The 18,805-nt window shown below is 45.4% G+C and overlaps 1 protein-coding gene across 8 annotated transcripts; it reads left to right on the top strand.

Annotated features, from left to right (window-relative positions):
* The first annotated feature begins 439 nt into the window (after positions 1-439).
* clcn3 (Cl-/H+ antiporter 3) lies at positions 440-18,798 on the top strand. Of its 8 annotated transcripts, XM_086053487.1 has the most exons (16): positions 441-613; positions 2,876-3,057; positions 8,601-8,761; positions 9,982-10,081; positions 10,314-10,501; positions 10,564-10,686; positions 11,694-11,900; positions 11,981-12,061; positions 12,132-12,384; positions 12,980-13,272; positions 13,345-13,531; positions 13,667-14,065; positions 15,410-15,626; positions 15,808-15,882; positions 16,664-16,710; positions 17,991-18,126. In XM_086053487.1, the coding sequence occupies exons 2-15, from the start codon at positions 2,895-2,897 to the stop codon at positions 16,698-16,700; spliced, it is 2,484 nt and encodes an 827-aa protein (XP_085909613.1). In that variant the 5' UTR covers positions 441-613; positions 2,876-2,894; the 3' UTR covers positions 16,701-16,710; positions 17,991-18,126. The 8 variants fall into 8 exon arrangements, with proteins under 8 accessions (XP_085909576.1, XP_085909613.1, XP_085909567.1 ...); XM_086053450.1 differs by lacking the exon at positions 16,664-16,710 and having other exon boundaries at positions 440-613; positions 12,132-12,379; positions 12,975-13,272; positions 15,808-15,883; positions 17,991-18,798; XM_086053441.1 differs by lacking the exon at positions 16,664-16,710 and having other exon boundaries at positions 15,808-15,883; positions 17,991-18,798.
* The last annotated feature ends 7 nt before the right edge of the window (positions 18,799-18,805 follow it).

Genomic DNA, 18,805 nt, shown 5'->3' on the forward strand with positions numbered 1-18,805 from the left:
TATAGGTCCGAGCTACCATCTCCAAGCAGCTTGATTTTCCTGACGACAGATACACATATTATTCAGAAATGTAAGGTCCTCTGAACTGTTGCCAACCTCTCTGGACGTGGCTGCAGGAGGAAAATTGATGATATATTGAAGAGACAGATAATAGGAATGGCAACAAAAGAGTCCCGAACATTACAACCTCCAAATGAATTAAGGGTGAACTGAACTCCAAGGTCAAGTTATGATAATTATTAATAATAATACATCTTACAGCTACTGCCAATGGGATTGGTGGGTTGGGAAAAGAAATAAGCACCAACAACAACCACAATGAAAATAAATACGTTGAGAACCAGAATATTACAGCTATTACTCAGGCAGTGCAGTCATTTCGTGTGATGCTTTCTGGCCCCTCAAAAAAAGTGCGTGCTTTGAGTCCAAAGTGCAGTCCAGTTGTGCGCGGTGACGTCATCAAAGGGAAACAGGAAGTGAGTATTGCTGACACAGGTACGAGACTGGACAATAACATAGCAGCGATGATGAAGATCTGGCAGTGCGAACGTCTTGTGTAGTCCGGAGAAAAGATGAACTGTTGCGTCCAGACTGGATTTAAGACATCGCCAAGGTTGGTTTGCTTCCTCCCTAGCTCGTTTTAGCTAATACCGGAGGCTAGCTTTAGCACGAATCACCACTGAACACAACGTTGTGGAATTATGGTAGCCACGTACATCCAGGTTTTAGTCATTATTTATGTATGGATTGATTCATTGGTATCATGGTCTGTTGCATTAACAGTTACTCACATTACGGGGAAATCGGAAAGCTAAGGAAGACTTGCAAGGCTTTCAACTAAAGCGCCGTGTTCCGCTGTTAATGTTACGATGGAGGCAGTTTTGTTCAAGCGCAGCAATCCTTCTAAATGTCGACTGGACGCAAGTGAGCTGTAACGGTACACCAAAAATCATGGTTCGGAACAAGGAGCTTACAGAACTATCTAAGGGCAGGTGTTGAACGCCGAACAGATGAAACCAACTTGTCCACATCGGTTGCACTTGCACTACTCTGTGTAGAGCTGGAATGACCTGTGTGACGAGTGTGTTCGTCTTCTGTCTGCTGACACGCCACAAGAGATGATGCACACATGGCATGGCTACATTAAAAATACAAATGAAGCCACAGTACATTCTTAGAACTGCTGGGGTAAAAGTAAACCAAATTGGTTGAAACGGCTAACCTAGCACTGGGTTCAAATGGGGCCGCTAATGCTGGGTGATGTACATTCAATGTATTGAGTTGAGTACTACCAGCTACCAAGATATGGGTTGTCTGCTATTAGTATATCTGTGGTTAAAAAATATACAAATGTTATTACCACATTTTTTAGAACACTTTCCCCTGTCAGAAGTTGCCACAGCAAGTCACTCGATATTGGCACATTTTACACCTGATGCCCTTCCTGACATAACCCACCTATTTTTCATGGTTCGAGCATGCACCCATGCAGGATTTTAACACCAGCCCCTGTGTCCAAAGTCAGCGGTGTTGTCCACTGAGCCATGTTTGGGACTCACTCTTGCCAAACATTTTCCAAGAATGTTACATCAAATTTACTTCAACTTCTAATCAGCCCATAATCCACAATTACCCAGCAAGTGCTGAGTGGGTTACCTTTTTTTTAGTGCGTATAGGTAACATCCACAAAATATGCTCATGTTTAGTCATGAAATATGACCTCGATATAGCATACAGGACAGCTGGGTAAGCAAAGCGAGACCTCCCTCCCTAGAAATGCTAAGGTCGAGATTGAGGCCACGGCAGTGGGGTACAGTAGTCAGATTGATTGGACTGCAGCTGGCAACGCAACGTCTTGAGTCAAATACTCAACCCAATACGGTGGGTATAAATAACCCAGCATTAGCCATCCCTTTTGGACCCAGACTGGGTTAGCCATTTCAACCTATTTGGGTTATCTTTATCCCAGCAATTTTAAGAGCGTACGGTGGCTCCATTTGTATTTTTAATATAGCCATGCCATGTGTGCGTCCAACTCCTGTGGCATGTCAGCAGGCAGAGCAGGAACACAGTAGTCACACCGGTCATTCCAGCTAGTAAACACAAAGTAGTATTTAGGCTAGGGATGAGCTCTAAAAACATTCTGTAAAATGTGGCATTGCGGGCTATTGATGAGACAATTGTGTGTCTTAAACTGCTTCATGCGGAACATTTCGTGACCAAACCCAGAAAACAGGTTAGTGGGACTTCCAGTGTATGCTGCGATAAATGCTATAATAACTAATCAGCGCATACCTACTGGCCGGTGTCACGATGGTTTGAACCCCAATGAATGTACTAAATAAAATGCAATTTTCTGTCTGGCGTCGTTGGATAAAAATACTCGCATGTAATGTACTTTTGCATATACTGTACGTTAACATGTTAACTTCAGTTAGCTTTACAAAGTAATTCGTTTTTCGAGCATGACTGTTTACGTTTTACATTTTATTTTCCCAAAAATGGTTAGTTTTAGTATAATTGTTTTAAAAATAAATGGATGTATTTATGAAGTGCAAGATAAAAAAAAAAAAAAACACATCACTAAGTACTGTGTAATATAGAAAGATAAACTACAATTCTCAAAAGTCTGCACGGATGTACAACAATACGGCAATGCATACATTTAGAATGAACCCCGAAAGCTCATGTATGATATCAATTGACAAAGTTAACACTTAAGATTAACGCAAGAAAATAACCTGTCCAGTGAGTGGGAGCCTTTCTTTGTTTTTATTGCACTGTACAATCGTAACGGTTGGTGTCCGGTGGATCAAGCCTGCAGAGTGCAGCGATGCTAACGCAACGTGTTCTCACTGAACTGCTTGTCACCCAGGGCACGGCTGCTTTGCTAAATGGAGTCGGAGCAGCTGTACCACAGAGGCTACTCCAGGAACAGCTACAACAGCATCGCCAGTGCCAGCAGCGACGAGGAGCTGCTTGATGGAGCTGGCATCGTCATGGACTTCCACACCACCGAGGATGACAACCTGCTAGATGGGGACGCTTCCTCCCCAGGTAGGGAGCACCTGGACCCCCGCCAACATTGTCTCAGTGAGCGGCCGTCGTTCTTTGTCATCGGCATATGCAAGCAGGCCCCACTCTTAGGACAAATTCACTTGCACCTCCACTCTACAATCTCGGGGCTGGTCAAGCAACTGGTCAACAGCAAATTGTTATTGGGCGTGGCTTTGTGTGTCCCCCGCGTGTATTTTTTAGTCTGATTTCAAAATTGTCTTTGCTTTTTCACTAGCACGTCAGGTTTTGAGATGCAACTTTAGACGAGCATGAGAGTGCAAAAAAAAAAAAAACCTGCTACATGCATACAGCAATGCTCGATTTATATGATGCGTTCAAATCATGTCAGAGCGATTCATTTTAAAGCAAAGGTAGCGAGGAATACTTGGGCACCTTTTGACCCCAAGGACCACGTAAGTAACCCGCAGGCTTGCTCTGATAATCGATTGTGGGTTCCAAAATGTAAACACTTGCAAAAATGTATTAAAAAAAAAAAAAAAAAAGTGTTGCATATGGATATTTATCTATTTCCTTGCTTGTTAAATTATTGTTGATAATTACTGGGAAATCATGAACATGATGTCTTCACGCAGGTGAAAATCATTAACAATATTAACGTCTAATGAAAGGTCAAGTTTGTTCCTTCAGTATATATGAAACTGGTAGCGCTTTGTATTAATCAGTACCCAAGAAGTAGCTCTCTACTTCAAAATGGTTGGTGACCTTTGGTTCAGTATGTTTGTTTATTGGTGCACAGGCCACCACATGACAATTGGAGTTCTCAGTCACACTTAGCCAGAGAAAGTAAGTCCGTGCGTGACGGTGACGTGAGAGTGTGTGTGAGAAAGAAAGCGTGAGAGCCAGAGAGAGAGAAAGCGCTTGTGTGTGTGTGACCAGAGAGTGGAATTGTGAGAAAAGAATCTAGCAGTAGGGCGGGACCATTATGCAAATAATAATCACTTTGATTGTGATTGAAGTCACAATTGTTAAAACGATTCATTGATTTCAAAACGTGGTATTTATGAATAAAATACACGAGTAAGTATGTAAAATAAGAATATGCCAAAGTAATGGCAATTAAAAAAAAAAACAATAAATACCGGCTGTTTGTGCTGCTGTGCATGTGCATTTTGGCCTCTTAGTGGCAGTGTGGTGCCGTGCATGGATGGAGTACAACGCTTACGATGAGGTAAGAAGAAGGTTGCGATTGAGTTCCCATAAGAGAACTGGTTTTCCACAGATTGGGAAGAATTTTAGCTTTGAGTAATATTATGGTCCCTGCGTGCATGTTTTTCTACAGCGTTTGTGTGTGAATATTTGTTATTTGAAGGAATATCACTCCCGGAGCTCCATGTTCATTTTTTATTAGCCTGTCAATGTAATTTGACTGCTAGCATTAGCAATGTTTTAAAAACAAAAGCATGCCAGTAAACTCTTTACAGTAAACACCAACTGGGGTGTCATGAAACATCTTGATGCCACGGGAAGTCAAGTCAAACATTTTCCTAACAAATATGTTGTAAGCAGAGCTGGGCACTTGACCATTTTTTGCCGGTCCGGCCGCGACCCTCCACCCTTGACTTGGGTACCCTTCCGGCTCCGACCCTCCGGCCATATTCAAAAGCATTGTCAGCCCCCGCCCCATTAAAAAAAAAGTGTCCGTGATTGACGTCGCTGCGGGAGAGACGCTAACCGCAGAGGCTTTTTAAGTATCATTAGCTGGCTAATTTACTATTCGAACCCGCTGCGGACACGCTTCAAATGCGGCAGTAGTATTTACCCAACTGCGTGCTTCCTTGCATTGCAAGCCCCGGGGTTGGATTTGTCGTATTGTATAATTATTTGGGTCCAATAATTATAGAGAAGAGTCGTAGAAGAAGAAGTCGCAGAAGTCGTAGTCAAGGTACTTATTTATTTTGCACACTTCTGCTCCTTCCCGGCCTTCAAAATAAAAGCATACCAGCAAACCACTATACACTGCAGGTTTGCTATGACGTATTTCCGGAAGTAGTGAACGCCAGAAAAAGTGCATGAACTCCACCTTGATGTGCTAGCGTCTGAATATACTCCTGGACACAAATTGTTTTGAAACAAGTCAGGGAGGGGGCGTCGCTTTGGCGGCAATACCACAATCCCTATAACGGCAGTTGTCGCTCGCGCCGACGCGGGAGTAGAAAGAAGCCTAAAAAGAAGCCTTTCACCGAGTAGGCTGAGATGATTTTTGGCCGCCTCGCGAGCACATCACACGCACTAGTGGGCCAGACTAAAATCAACTTCGGGCCATGCTTAGTCCAGCCATTTTTAAAAATTTGTCACCACACACCCTCCGCCCAAGAAATGGGCATCCGGCCCGGCCGGTCCGGCCCAGGGACGGACTGCCCAGCTCTGATTTTTATGAATATTAGAAGCCTCAATCAAAATCACAATTACATTTCCTTTAATTGCCCAGCCAGACATGAAGTACAGAATTGAAGTTGTTACTGCAAAGATCGTAGCGTTTTCATGGGCACACAATTGTTTCACTTGCATGAACATATTAAAGCAAGCCACCAAATATAGCAGGCACTTTTTTTTTTTCGTCCTCAAGGCACTTGAAAGGGGAAGTCAAGTCAAAAATGTTCTTTGCAATCATATGTTGTGAACACGGCATTCGGATTCATATTGCGTTGGTGGAATAAGGATTAAGCTGATTAATTCACTTGTTTTCATCCATCTCATCGTGACATTATACCGCCCTTTGCTGTCAACTGAAATTGACGTTAAAGTGCCCTCGAGCATGGCCGTTTTTTATTTTATTTTATTTATTTACTTTTTCCTGGGCTGCTGTCTCTTTGGTCTTTTTTGCCCGGGGCCTGCAGCGGGTCTAGAACCGCCCCTGCGAGTGTCGATTTGTGTGTGATGATGTCATCAGCTTGAAGTCAGCTGCTGCAGTGGAGAGAGGGAGGGTTAGTGCAAGGCGACACACACACACACACACACACACACACACACACAGTCGCGTTGTGTCGCTGCCTTGTGCAGCTCTGCTCGCCTTTCTCGAGCAAAAATGGCAGCAGCTGAAACACACGCGCGCAGCTCCGGCGCTGCGCAGTGAAGCCTAGCTTAGCTTGTTTTACGCTAGCCTAGCCTAGCCTCAGCTCGCCGACTCTGTCCATCAACATGGAGGAGGAGGACACGGGCGCCGACCCCTATTTACCTTACGACGGGGGAGGGGACACCATCCCCCTGCGGGAGATCCCGAGACGAGGTACGAGTCACCGCCTGGGCCTTTGACAGCGCCGTTGCTATTGACGACGTGGTGCGGCGGTGCAAGGATAATAAGATTAAGCGAGGAGAGGCCTTTTGAGCCGCGTCGATCGCAGCCCGGCGCTTGGCGTGTGTCGTTCTACACATACGTAAACTGTACGTTCATGTGTCCAAATAGATCCCCCCGTACAGGATGACCCCCGTTGGTAGAGACTGATACATGCGAGGTGGTCGTGCTCAAACTCGATATCCTCCATCACAATTTTGGCCACAGTGATAACCGGATCACCTGCGACGTTTACATTTCAAGCGCATGCTCTGCCGCGTATCCAATCGAGCCCTTTCTCGGCGAGTAGTCCGCCGATGAACTCTCCGAGGGGTCGGTATAAGCGAATGGACCCTGCAGCGGCAGCAGAACGTCGCACTGTGGCTTGACGGGAGCGAGCTAGTCGTGTCAAGAGAAGAAAGTCCAGCCAAAGTTGGAGATGAGGAGCTGGCGCCTCCAAAGGGAGCAACATCCGTTATCCGGACATTTGATTGCGCTCTGTGTAACAGATTGATTCAATCGGCCCGTTGTACATTTTAAATTCATGGAAATTCAGTCCTTATTTTTTTCACATTTCATTTTGCACAGAACACTGTTTACATTGTTTGTTGTAAAATAGTGCAGTGAAAATACAGATGTTTTCCCTTCGCCCATTAAGGACGGGAGCGCACAACCGCGTTTCTGCCACTGGAGCCGGGAGCGCTGTTGCGTCTTTCTACTCTTAAAGCCGGGAGAGCGTATAGGTCATTTTCTATTTAATTCTTTAATTCTCTCTTAGCCAATGAAATGCATCAAAATAGACATGTGACGGTGTCGTGAGTCGTCGGAGGATATCCGGGATTTTTTTCGAGCAGTTTTGGCGGACGCCGTCGATCGCAGGAGCTCTGAAATGAATAACGGCAGTGATATAGATTGTGGACTTTGAACCAGTAGAACCAGTCGAATGTGGTATATGGTTACGATATATGTTTGTAGATAATGACAATATCGACGTCTTTGTAACAGAAAAGAGGATGGTAATTACCACTCTGGCAAAAGTGACTGGCACTTTTATCTCTTCAACCTTGTCCAATATGCTTGTCTGCAGCAACCTGAGTCGAAACCACCTCCGTCAAAACCTCCAGCGGTGTCTTAATGTCATGGAGATTCTTTGCTAGCTTGATTTTTTTTTTTTTGGTCCCATCCTGAGTTTACTTTGATCAAGCTTCAAATAATCCATTTTGGTTGTTGCACACACATTTTGCTGGCCGCCTCTTCGGATTAGCATGGCTTTTTAGTTTGTTTGTATTTATTTTATTTTTAGCTGAACTCTCACCACACAACCGACTTGCCACCACCACCACCAGCCCAACCTTTCCGCTTAGCGTGGACAAGCAGATCCATACCAGAATGGCACTGAAAGTGTGTAGCTCTAAATTCCGACTTGCCTGGTCACTGTAAAAACTAGTGTCTGATTAATCGGCCGGTTGAATACATCGGCCGATATTAGGCCCTTTCCAAATATCGGTCAGAGTGTTGCCGATTAAACGCTGACACAAAGTTGCTTTTGCTGTTTGAGTAGGTATGGGAAAGGAAGTCCTTCTCCATCCTCTCATTTGCCCATTAAGACGCAATATCTCAAAGTATGTACATGTTGATCATATTTATTATACTCCTTCTAAGCCCCCCACCCCCCTTGAATTGTAGACATCTGAAAGTGTGACTGCAAGTGCCATGAGGTTTTGTGGGAGTGAGACTTTTGTGTGTGCCGTGTTACGTTCCTGCTAGCTATTCTGGTTTCTTAGGCCGAGTGAGCAGAGACAAAAGGCCTCGCATGAGTCTGGCTCAGTGGTGGCCTACTTGGATTTAGCGTCCACGCTCACGTGGGTTCCTTGTTGTTTCCTCAGCTGACTTCGCACAGCAACGCTACACTTGAGGGGCCCCACGTGGAGATGATCAGGGTCATTTCATATGACGGCCGAGCGAGCAGATGAACGGTCTTCCTAAATCTCTCAGATGAACTTTGTGTCGTTGTTACAAGTTAAGGCCTTTGGGGTACTTCAAGTTCTCAGACTGATGTGGCAACCAGGTTAAAACAATTTGCTGTTTTTTTTTTTTTCCAAAATGGATAAAATTGCCCCCCTGATTAATCTCATCGGCCGGGCCCTAATTGGTAGTATTAAAAAAAACGACTTGAAAAGATGAAGCATGAAACGAGCTATAGCACCGTGTTTTAGTCGGACCTGATATTTAGTGTCTCTCTGTTTTTCAGGGTCCAACTATGCCATGTCGAATGGGGGCGGTGCGCCCAGCAGCTCCACCCACCTGCTGGACTTCTTAGAGGAGCCCATTCCAGGTGTGGGCACCTACGACGACTTCCACACCATCGACTGGGTGCGCGAGAAGTGCAAGGACCGTGAAAGGCACCGCAAGGTAATGAATGACCCGTTGAACCGGTACCAACAGGACACATTTAAAAGCATTTTTGCCGGGATTTGCAACTTTGGACCGCCGCCCTCAAAACAAATATTGACTTAAGTTTGGCAGTTTGAGTTTTATGCGGTGAGTTGTTGTCACCGTTCCCGGCACGATGCACCGCCAAACAAAAATGAACACAAATGGCTTTCATCCGTTCCAGCTCGGTTTGCCACAAACAAATCTTTTTAGAATCGATTATCCCATCAATTATTCCATCGATTACTCTGTGAGTAATAAAGTGTTTCCCATACTTAGGATTAAGGTATTCTAAAGCATTTTCCAAATCAAATTTTCAAAAATATTCGTAATTTGAACTACTTTTTATTTCGTAACTTTTTTAATTAACACTTTAAAACCTACTTTTAATTTTGTGCAACACATTGAGTTGTTGGAAAAAAAAAAAAAAGTGCTATATATTTAAAACCCTTTGCAATTCCACCCGGCAGTTTGACCTGAACGAAAGGTGCGCCAAAGTAAATTTGATGCTGTACTTGAACTTTTGGTCCCTTTTTCAAGATAACACTTTGACTTTTCAACTGTCAGAATCTTTTTAAGTGCTACTGGCACTAAATGATGGAAGTTTGAATACATAAAAGAAGGCCGAGCCACGGACGACCCACGGCCTTCTATGTATTCAAACTTCCATCATTTAGTGCCAGTAGCACTTAAAAAGATTCTGACAGCCGAGGAGACAAATTCAAAGTGTTATCTTCAAAAAGAGACCAAAACTATGCCGATCCTCCAAATGGTTCAAGTGCAGCATCACATTTACTTTGGTGCACCTTTCGTTCAGGTAAAACTGCCAGGTGGGTTTAAAAGCTGCTTCTTCTTTGGTTTGAACGCTTCCTTCTGCCTACATCACGCGCCATGCTGCGTTTTTCTGTTGTTTTTTTTTTTTTTCTTCTTCTATCGAACGTTTTATCGAAGGCATTTTCTATTGGTATCGATCACGTGTCACTCGCCCTACGTATCGAATTATCGGCCCAGCCCTACTATATAGTAAATAAAGCTGCCTTGCCTTTGCTGTAATTTAACTGGGAGGTGACCGCATGAACTCGTCACGTCAAATGTACTCATTTGCCAAAGCACCGCTGTCCACTAGTAATGATCTCGTCCTCAATTGACTCCCATTGATTTGTAGTTTTTGCATCCCTTTCCTCATGTTGTGTGTGCAGATCAACAGTAAGAAGAAGGAGTCTGCGTGGGAGTTCACCAAGAGTCTGTATGACGCCTGGTCTGGATGGCTTGTTGTAACGCTCACGGGCTTAGCCTCGGGTAATGGCCTTTGTCCTTTGACTCGCAACTTGCACACCGCACACGACTTCACGCACCTTTTCAGAAAAGTATTCACAAACCACCTTCTAGTATTGGCACGCATACTCGGCGCAAAATGCCAAATGCCCGTTGACAACTCGCACCAATCTTGTAGTCCATGAGATGGAGCTAAAGTGACGCTCGAATTGCGTCCGCGCGCCGTCACCTTTGGTCCCCTCGGCCTTTCCGGCAGGCGCGTTGGCCGGCCTGATCGACATCGCCGCCGACTGGATGAATGACCTGAAGGAGGGCGTGTGCCTGAGCGCCATGTGGTTCAACCACGAGCAGTGCTGCTGGACGTCCAACGAGACCACGTTCGCCGAGAGGGACAAGTGCCCCCAGTGGAAGAGCTGGGCCGAGCTCATCCTGGGTCAGGCTGAGGTGAGCCGCGGCGGAAGTTTCCCGTTCCGGGGTGTCTTTTTTAACTCCGCTCGCCCATGCAGGGTCCAGGCTCGTACATCATGAACTACTTCATGTACATCTACTGGGCGCTGTCCTTCGCCTTCCTCGCCGTGTGTCTCGTCAAAGTGTTTGCGCCGTACGCCTGCGGATCAGGGATTCCAGAGGTAAAGGAAAAATGGACATTGCGCGGCTTTTTTTTCGGGCCCAGCCCGGCGCCGACTACAAGTCACAAGCGAAGCGAACACTTACTTAGTGACCTTAAGACCAATGGACAGCACAGTTATTGTCGGGGAGGGAAACTCGCAAAATGACAAAAACTCACTTGACTAAAACTCCATACAAAAGAAAATATTACTAAAGCTAAAAAGTAGGTTTAAGAAGAACTTTGTGTTATACTTTTTACTTTAAAGATGATTACAAACTAATAAAATCTAACAAACAAACGAATTAACGCTAACCAAATCTAAAAAAAAACAAAAGTCAATGCAAAATAAAAACTAACTATAATGAAAAATCCCAAACTGTTCCAATCCTGATTGACAGTCAACCAAGTCTGCAGTATTGAGACGAACAGAAGAAAAAAAACAACCTCTAAAGTTTGAATTAATTAAGGTTTATTTTTACTTTTTATTAAAACCCCTTGCACCTTTTAAAATGCTTTTAAAGCATAATTATCCATCTTAATGTTTGTTTTTCTGATCATTTTTTTATCTATTTAAGTGATTTTGATTGTTAGACTTTGTTCTACCACAAATTATTTTGGCACATCACTGAAGCTATTTTTTTTAAACCAAAAATAATTCACCAGATGGCCCTTAGTTTTACCCACCCCACATGATTTAAACACCTCAACTCAATAAACATATTAAAATACTATTTACAATACATACATTTTGTATTCCTTAGTGCCTGTCGTCGCTCATGTGCGCGGTTCTTCAAATAAGAAACAAGAGACAATTCATTTGACTTATTTCTGACATTTTCACGCCAATGCCAAAAAGTCCCCTAGCTTAATGCTATCGCAAAATGCGAAAGGCAGTAGCCGAGCTAATGAAAGTGAGCGTAAAATGTTAGCATAATGTTAAATGTTGTGGCAAGATCGAATGCTGCTTCGGGTCCCATCGAGGCCAGCTCCGCAAGGAGACGCTGGACTTGTCCCTCTGCCTCTCAGATCAAGACCATCCTGAGCGGGTTCATCATCAGGGGCTACCTGGGCAAGTGGACCCTGATGATAAAGACCATCACTTTGGTGCTGGCAGTGGCGTCGGGCCTGAGTCTGGGAAAGGAGGGCCCGCTGGTCCACGTGGCGTGCTGCTGCGGGAACATCTTCTCGTACCTCTTCCCCAAGTACAGCAAGAACGAGGCCAAGAAGCGAGAGGTGCGCGCCGCCGAACCCGCGGCGCTGCCTCGCTTCCGCTTTCGAGTCCATTCACGCCAGCGCTTCGCTCTCTCGCCCAGGTTCTCTCTGCAGCGTCGGCAGCCGGCGTGTCGGTGGCGTTCGGCGCGCCCATCGGCGGCGTTCTTTTCAGCCTGGAAGAGGTGACCGCGAAGTTATCGGTAGCTGCGCCGGCAGGATAAGACTTGACACCTCTTGTGTCTCCCCTTCCAGGTGAGCTACTACTTCCCTCTCAAGACACTGTGGCGCTCCTTTTTCGCCGCCCTGGTGGCCGCCTTTGTCCTGCGCTCCATTAACCCGTTTGGAAACAGCCGCCTGGTACTGTTCTACGTGGAGTACCACACGCCCTGGTACCTGTTTGAGCTCATCCCCTTCATCCTTCTGGGAGTTTTCGGGGGCCTGTGGGGCGCCTTCTTCATCCGAGCCAACATTGCTTGGTGCCGGCGACGGAAGTCAACCCGCTTTGGCAAGTGCTTTGGCTATTTGAGCTCCATTTGCAACCACCCATGAAAATGATAAACTATTTATTTATTTATTTATTTATTTTTTTTTTTGGTAGTTGCGCCCCTCCCGCACGGTTTGAAAATATTCAAACTTGTTAAAAAGCACTCGATCTACTTTTCTAAAGGATTTCCTAGCACCTCTCTCACTGTCAAGAAATGGGAGACTATTGTATAACTTCACTTTGAGGAAATTAAGACTGGGGCTGGCGCGGCCCCAATTTGTGGCGCGCCTAGCGTGCTTGCTTCAAGCGGTTTGTCTGTCACTTCCAGTTAGTTTACTCTAAAACTGACACATGCAACCAAGGAAAATGAAACGGTGTACACTGCACGCCCGCACACTCATGGTTTGGCACCCGCAGATTCTCTTTATCCAGTATTATGTATATATGAAAAAATTCTTTCCAAATTTCCATCTTTTTATGATCCAAAAACAGGATATATCAAATTGCCAGTGCAGAAAATGCGCACGCATGATTATGATTCAAGTGACTGGCTTGCTCTGTAACGTGCCGCGTTAAGGGCGTGCCTTATTCGCAAATGTTGGCGGTTTAACCTCAGGTAAGTACCCGGTTTTGGAGGTGATCCTGGTGGCGGCGATCACAGCCGTCGTGGCGTTCCCCAACCCGTACACGCGCCAGAACACCAGCGAGCTGATAAAGGAGCTCTTCACCGACTGCGGCCCGCTGGAGTCCTCGCAGCTCTGCCAATACCGCAGCCAGATGAACGGCAGCAAGGCCTTTACGGATAACCCCAACCGGCCAGCCGGGCCTGGCGTCTACGCCGCCATGTGGCAGCTCTGCCTGGCGCTCATCTTTAAAATCATCATGACCATCTTCACGTTCGGCCTCAAGGCGAGCCTCCGTCCGGATGTTCGGCCGATCCACGTTGGGTACGCGACTAAATCAGCGACTCTCCTCGTCCAGGTCCCTTCGGGTTTGTTCATCCCCAGCATGGCCATCGGGGCCATCGCAGGGCGGATCGTCGGCATCGCCGTGGAGCAGCTGGCGTATTACCACCACGACTGGTTCCTTTTCAAAGAGTGGTGCGAGGTTGGCGCCGACTGCATCACGCCGGGACTCTACGCCATGGTGGGGGCCGCGGCCTGCCTCGGTGAGTCTACGGATGGCGGAGGGACGGGCGATAAATTCTGCTTCATCGGAACACCAAAGAAAAAAAAAAGTCGCTGGGAAGAAACCAATTTCGCAAGCGCGTTTAACGTCGGTTTCGTTTTGTCGTCCCTTGCAGGCGGCGTGACCCGTATGACCGTCTCCCTGGTCGTCATCGTGTTCGAGCTGACCGGCGGCCTTGAGTACATCGTGCCCCTAATGGCCGCCGTCATGACAAGCAAATGGGTGGGCGATGCTTTTGGCCGCGAGGGCATCTACGAGGCGCACATCCGTCTCAACGGGTACCCCTTCCTGGACGCCAAGGAGGAATTCACGCACACCACGCTTGCCAGGGAGGTGATGCGGCCGCGCCGCTGCGACCCGCCGCTGGCCGTGCTGACGCAGGACGACCTGACCGTGGAGGACCTGCAGGGTGTCATCAACGAAACCAGTTACAACGGTTTTCCCGTCATCGTGTCCAAGGAGTCCCAGAGGCTCGTGGGGTTCGCTCTGCGCAGGGACATCACCATCGCCATAGGTAACCAGCCCTATTTGCCCACTGCACGTTTCGTCGGCCCGCCAGCTAACCTAATAATACAGGGGTCAAATTAATATCATACATGAGTTGCGAGGTTCATTTTAAATGCATTTATTTCTTTATTGCTGTACGTCCGTACAGGAAGAAGTCGTTTGAGAATTGTAGTTTACTTTATTGCACAACACTTAATGACATTTTCCATGTTGCATCCAACAGGTATTCCAAATATTTAAAAAATGAATCATAATTAAACTAAAGGTTTAATAAAAACAAAAACGAAGCCTTTTCGAAAAAATCAAAACGACTAAAAACTAACAAACCCGCTTCGACTAATTATTAAAACTAAATTAAAAACAAAAGTCAGAATGAAATCAAATTACTCAAATGAAAAATCTAAAAGAATTCTAACCCTGATCCAGCGCCAATTGCAACATTCAGAAAAAAAAGAATCCGATAACCAATTAATTGGCTGATTATTTTAAAAGATGTATCATGAATAAAATCACTTTTACTTTTTGGCTGATTATTTAAAAAAATGTATCATGAATAAAATCACTTTTACTTTTTGGTCCCTTAACTCTTACAACAACAAAGATCTGAATTACAGGCAGAATATTTGATTGTTTTACAAAACTTTGTCCTCCAGTATTTGTCGAACTTTACAGCAGTGAGAAATTTTCAAGTACAAAAATCTGCCCAAAAGCATAAAAGCTGACGAGCTTGAGATTTTGATGCAGTGCCTAAGCAACATACGATGAGTGAAGTTACTGGCAAAACGTGATTGATGCACGATGGCCTATTAACGTTAAATCATAGACTTGACTGACCAATTAGATTTTTTTTTTCCTTTTCTAAGAGACTGATGATGAATGAAGAGTTTAGCCTAGAAGCAAATTCAACTCAACAAACGTCAACAAATAAAAATATGGCCGAGCGCAAAAAGTTAGAGGGAAATTTCAACTTGAGATTTTTTTTTTTTTCCTTTTCTAAGAGACTGATGATGAATGAAGAGTTTAGCCTAGAAGCAAATTCAACTCAACAAACGTCAACAAATAAAAATATGGCCGAGCGCAAAAAGTTAGAGGGAAATTTCAACTTGAGATTTTTTTTTTTTCCTTTTCTAAGAGACTGATGATGAATGAAGAGTTTAGCCTAGAAGCAAATTCAACTCAACAAACGTCAACAAATAAAAATACGGCCGAGCACAAAAAGTTAGAGTAAAATTTCAACTTGAGCAGACATCGCCCTATTTTTGAATGAAAAACAGACCTTCAAAATGTTGCGTGTTTGAACGTCCCTGTTATTGAGCTTTAAGCGGCCGCCCCCCCTTTCCATTCTTGACAGAGAACGCTCGGCGCAAACAGGAGGGCATCATGTTGAACTCCAGGGTGTACTTCACCCAGCACGCCCCCACCCTGCCCGCCGACAGCCCCCGGCCCCTCAAGCTGCGCTCCATCCTCGACATGAGCCCCTTCACCGTCACCGACCACACCCCCATGGAGATTGTGGTGGACATCTTCCGGAAGCTGGGCCTGCGTCAGTGCCTGGTCACTCACAACGGGTGCGTGCGGACTCCCCATCTCCCCCCCACCCCCCCACCCCCCCACCCCCATTGCGGTTGGCACGGAGGACGACGCGCCCGACTGCGTCCCCCGTCGGCGTCGTCTCGTTCAGAAGTGGCGCTGCGTTGTTCCGCGTGTTCGCTCCGGGCCTGCTGTGCGAGTAACGGGTGTGTGTTGCAGGATTGTGTTGGGCATCGTCACAAAGAAGAATATATTAGAGCATCTGGAGGAGCTCAAGCAGCACGCGGAGCCCCTGGTGACTAGCCAACACAACGACCCACCCGACCCTTTAGCATGAAACTTGGTGTGTGGGGGGGGGGGGGAAAGTGGCGGCTTTGTCCTCCTGCTCTCACTTCCTGCTGTGGGCTGGGTTTGCCACATTCTTGGCAGCTGTAGCGAAGAATCAAAGTTGTCGTATTTGTCATATCATCGCAGCCGTAGCTAAACACCGCAATGGTAGCGTTACCGCATTGCAGCAGCCATAGCTAAGAGCCGTAAGCCATAGATGAGCAATGTTGTAGAAGCCCAAGTGTGGGGGTCGTGTTCGTCGCTTTGCCACATCCTTGCAGTTGGAGCAAAGAGCCAAAGCTGTAGATTTGTCACATAGCAGCCGTAGCAAAGTGCAGCAATGGTAGAGATACCACATTGCAGCAGCCGTAGCAAAGAGCCATAGTCATTGATTTGTCATGTCAACAGCAATAGCGAAAAGTTGTTACTCAAATTGACCGGGCATTCCTGAAAAAATAATCACAAATAGATTAAACTTTAAAGCTAGTTAGTAAACTGAACTTTATTTAGGAATTCCGAAATTCATAATGCTCTTTTGCAGCTCTGCAATTAGGTGTGGCTTTTTTCCTGTCAGGTTGCGTTGTTGAGAGTGAAAACGTGTTCTTTTTAGTCTTTCAGTGACTAAAAGTAGCCACAATTCTTGCTTGGTGCTTTTTTGGGGCAAAAAGGTTGCTAGGATTCCAAGTGCCATTAATGAGTGACTTTTCTTCTTCTGTGTGTGTGTGCTTTCTTAAACCTTCCTGCTCTCGGTCCCACAATGGATGTCATCGGACCCGTCGCCGTAACGACCACTTGGCGAGTCGTATACATTTGAGGGTGTTTCTGTGATCACCATTCCTACTTTCTTCCCGACTGTGATGCTAGATAGCGTTGTGTGCTATCATCCATGTAGGAACCCCATCTGACTCCCATAGGCTAATATGCGTATCCTTTGTATTACTACTTGAAAATTAGCACAGGAAGCCAAGGTTGCTAGTTTTGCTCTGGGTCATCACTGTTTCAAGCCACATAGTGATTAGCACACGCTAGTTAACATCAGCAAGCTAGCAGTGACAAGATAATGCCTAGGCTAATATGGGATTAAAACCAACCGTATTGCGATATTGTCTTTCATGTGTAGTAAACAATCTATAGTTGAACTTGTCATTCGTAGACATATAGCATAGATATTTCATCATACCAAACAAGGTTCAAGCACATGCTAAGATAAACCTGCTAATTTGGTTTTGGATTACCACATTGACAGGCCATATTAGCATTAGCAAGCTGGCATTGCTAAGATAATAAATAAACTAATTAGCATCTACTTTAGCACCAGAATGTTTGTATTTGTATGATAACCACGTTAATATGCGACTAACAATTTGAAAATTAGAAAACTGCTAAATTTGTTTGCCCATTAGCATTAACACATACATAATCGAATCAAACTGAGACCTACTCGTTAGTTTGAAGCACAGCTGAACTACGGTTGCTAATTTCGTTTTACGTCATCACATTTGTGGGCCGCGTTTTTATTAGCTTTAGCATGGTACCATTGGCATGTTAGCATTAGCTTGTTAAGCCCGCCATTAAGCTCAAACTGATATGTGACCACAACTTTAAAATTACAAACATTGCAGTTGTTAGCATCATAACATTAGCATGTACTCAGTCTAATCAAATTGAATCCTTAGTTGTCTTTTAGGTCATCACATTTTAATTAGCATTGAAAAGCTGGCATTAGCACGTTAACATTAGCTTGTTGAGCCTATTGCTAAAACATAGCCAGGCTAATATGCGACAAACCACTTGAGAATGAGAAACGTTGCATATGTACACAAACACATCCAACTAAAATCCCACCAGTGGAGGCTCTCCTTCGCCACAAGTGAGACACTTTAGTTTCCTGGGTTTCTCTACTTGAAGCAGCTGCTTTGCTGTCTGTTGTGGGTACTGGTCAGCGTTATCTGCTTCCTTTCACCGCAGCTTACACCCAAACCGCACCCTCGGGTTCTAAACTGTCATTTCGACAACAACGTACCCAAGACGCATTGGGTGTGTAGTAATTTGCTAACTCTTGCTCTGTCACGCAGGCGGCTTCTTGGCATCATCACAAAAAAGGATATCCTGCGTCACATGGCTCAAATGGCAAATCAAGATCCCGAGTCCATCATGTTCAACTGATCAGATCCTTTCAGGATGAGGACGAGGATGAAGAGGAAGGAGTATGCCTTTTGGACGATGCCGATCGTTGACATTCAGGCCTTGTTTGCCCACATTTTTCTTTTTGTGCACTTCATCCGCTCGAGTTGATTTGCTGGCTGATGACAAATAGTGGTCCGAGTTGTCACTCCCTCCCGAATGAACCTTGCAGGAGTTCCTCACGGCGCTATCTGGTGTCCCAGATCTTTTGTTCACTGATCCCTCCATCATTGTGAAGTTCCCTCCAAAAAAAATCTGTGAAGTGATTACGTGCAATTTACTTTCCACTACTGCTACTTTTCCCGTTTGGCGTCACTTTAGCTGGAAAGACACGGTCGGCTCCAGCTCACCCCGGACCCTCTTGTGCTCAAGAAAATCGATGAACGGATGGGATGGACTTTTAATGGCAAATCAGCTCACCCCGTGTGAATTTTACCGCAGAGGCTTCAGGGCCAGGAGTAATTTTGTCACCGCAAAATGTGGAAAAAGAAACGTGTTGCTTTGTGCTCCCTTTCTCCCCACAAACCGCTTTAGGATGTCGACGCACGTGGCCGCCTCCGTCCGTCCGTCCTGCTGAGGTCCGGCGTCGACCCACACCTCTGTTTCTTAATTTATGAAGTTGTGCAACGTTGTGATATTTGCTTTCTTTGATTGTACATTTGAAACATGAAGGTTAATTAAATTTGGATTGAAATTTCACATTTCT

The sequence above is a fragment of the Filicampus tigris genome, chromosome 2 (assembly GCF_054856515.1).
Source record: "Filicampus tigris isolate MCC_2025a chromosome 2, RoL_Ftig_1.0, whole genome shotgun sequence".
Taxonomy (NCBI): domain Eukaryota; kingdom Metazoa; phylum Chordata; class Actinopteri; order Syngnathiformes; family Syngnathidae; genus Filicampus; species Filicampus tigris.

What these genes read in the sequence shown, in the direction of transcription:
- clcn3 (XM_086053450.1), top strand. Translation starts at nt 2,895, where the DNA reads ATGGAGTCGGAGCAGCTGTACCACAGAGGCTACTCCAGGAACAGCTAC. An exon ending in GCGGATCAGGGATTCCAGAG is followed by an intron (nt 10,687 to 11,693) that starts GTAAAGGAAAAA and finishes TCTGCCTCTCAG; the next exon opens with ATCAAGACCATCCTGAGCGG. An exon ending in GGACATCACCATCGCCATAG is followed by an intron (nt 14,066 to 15,409) that starts GTAACCAGCCCT and finishes CATTCTTGACAG; the next exon opens with AGAACGCTCGGCGCAAACAG.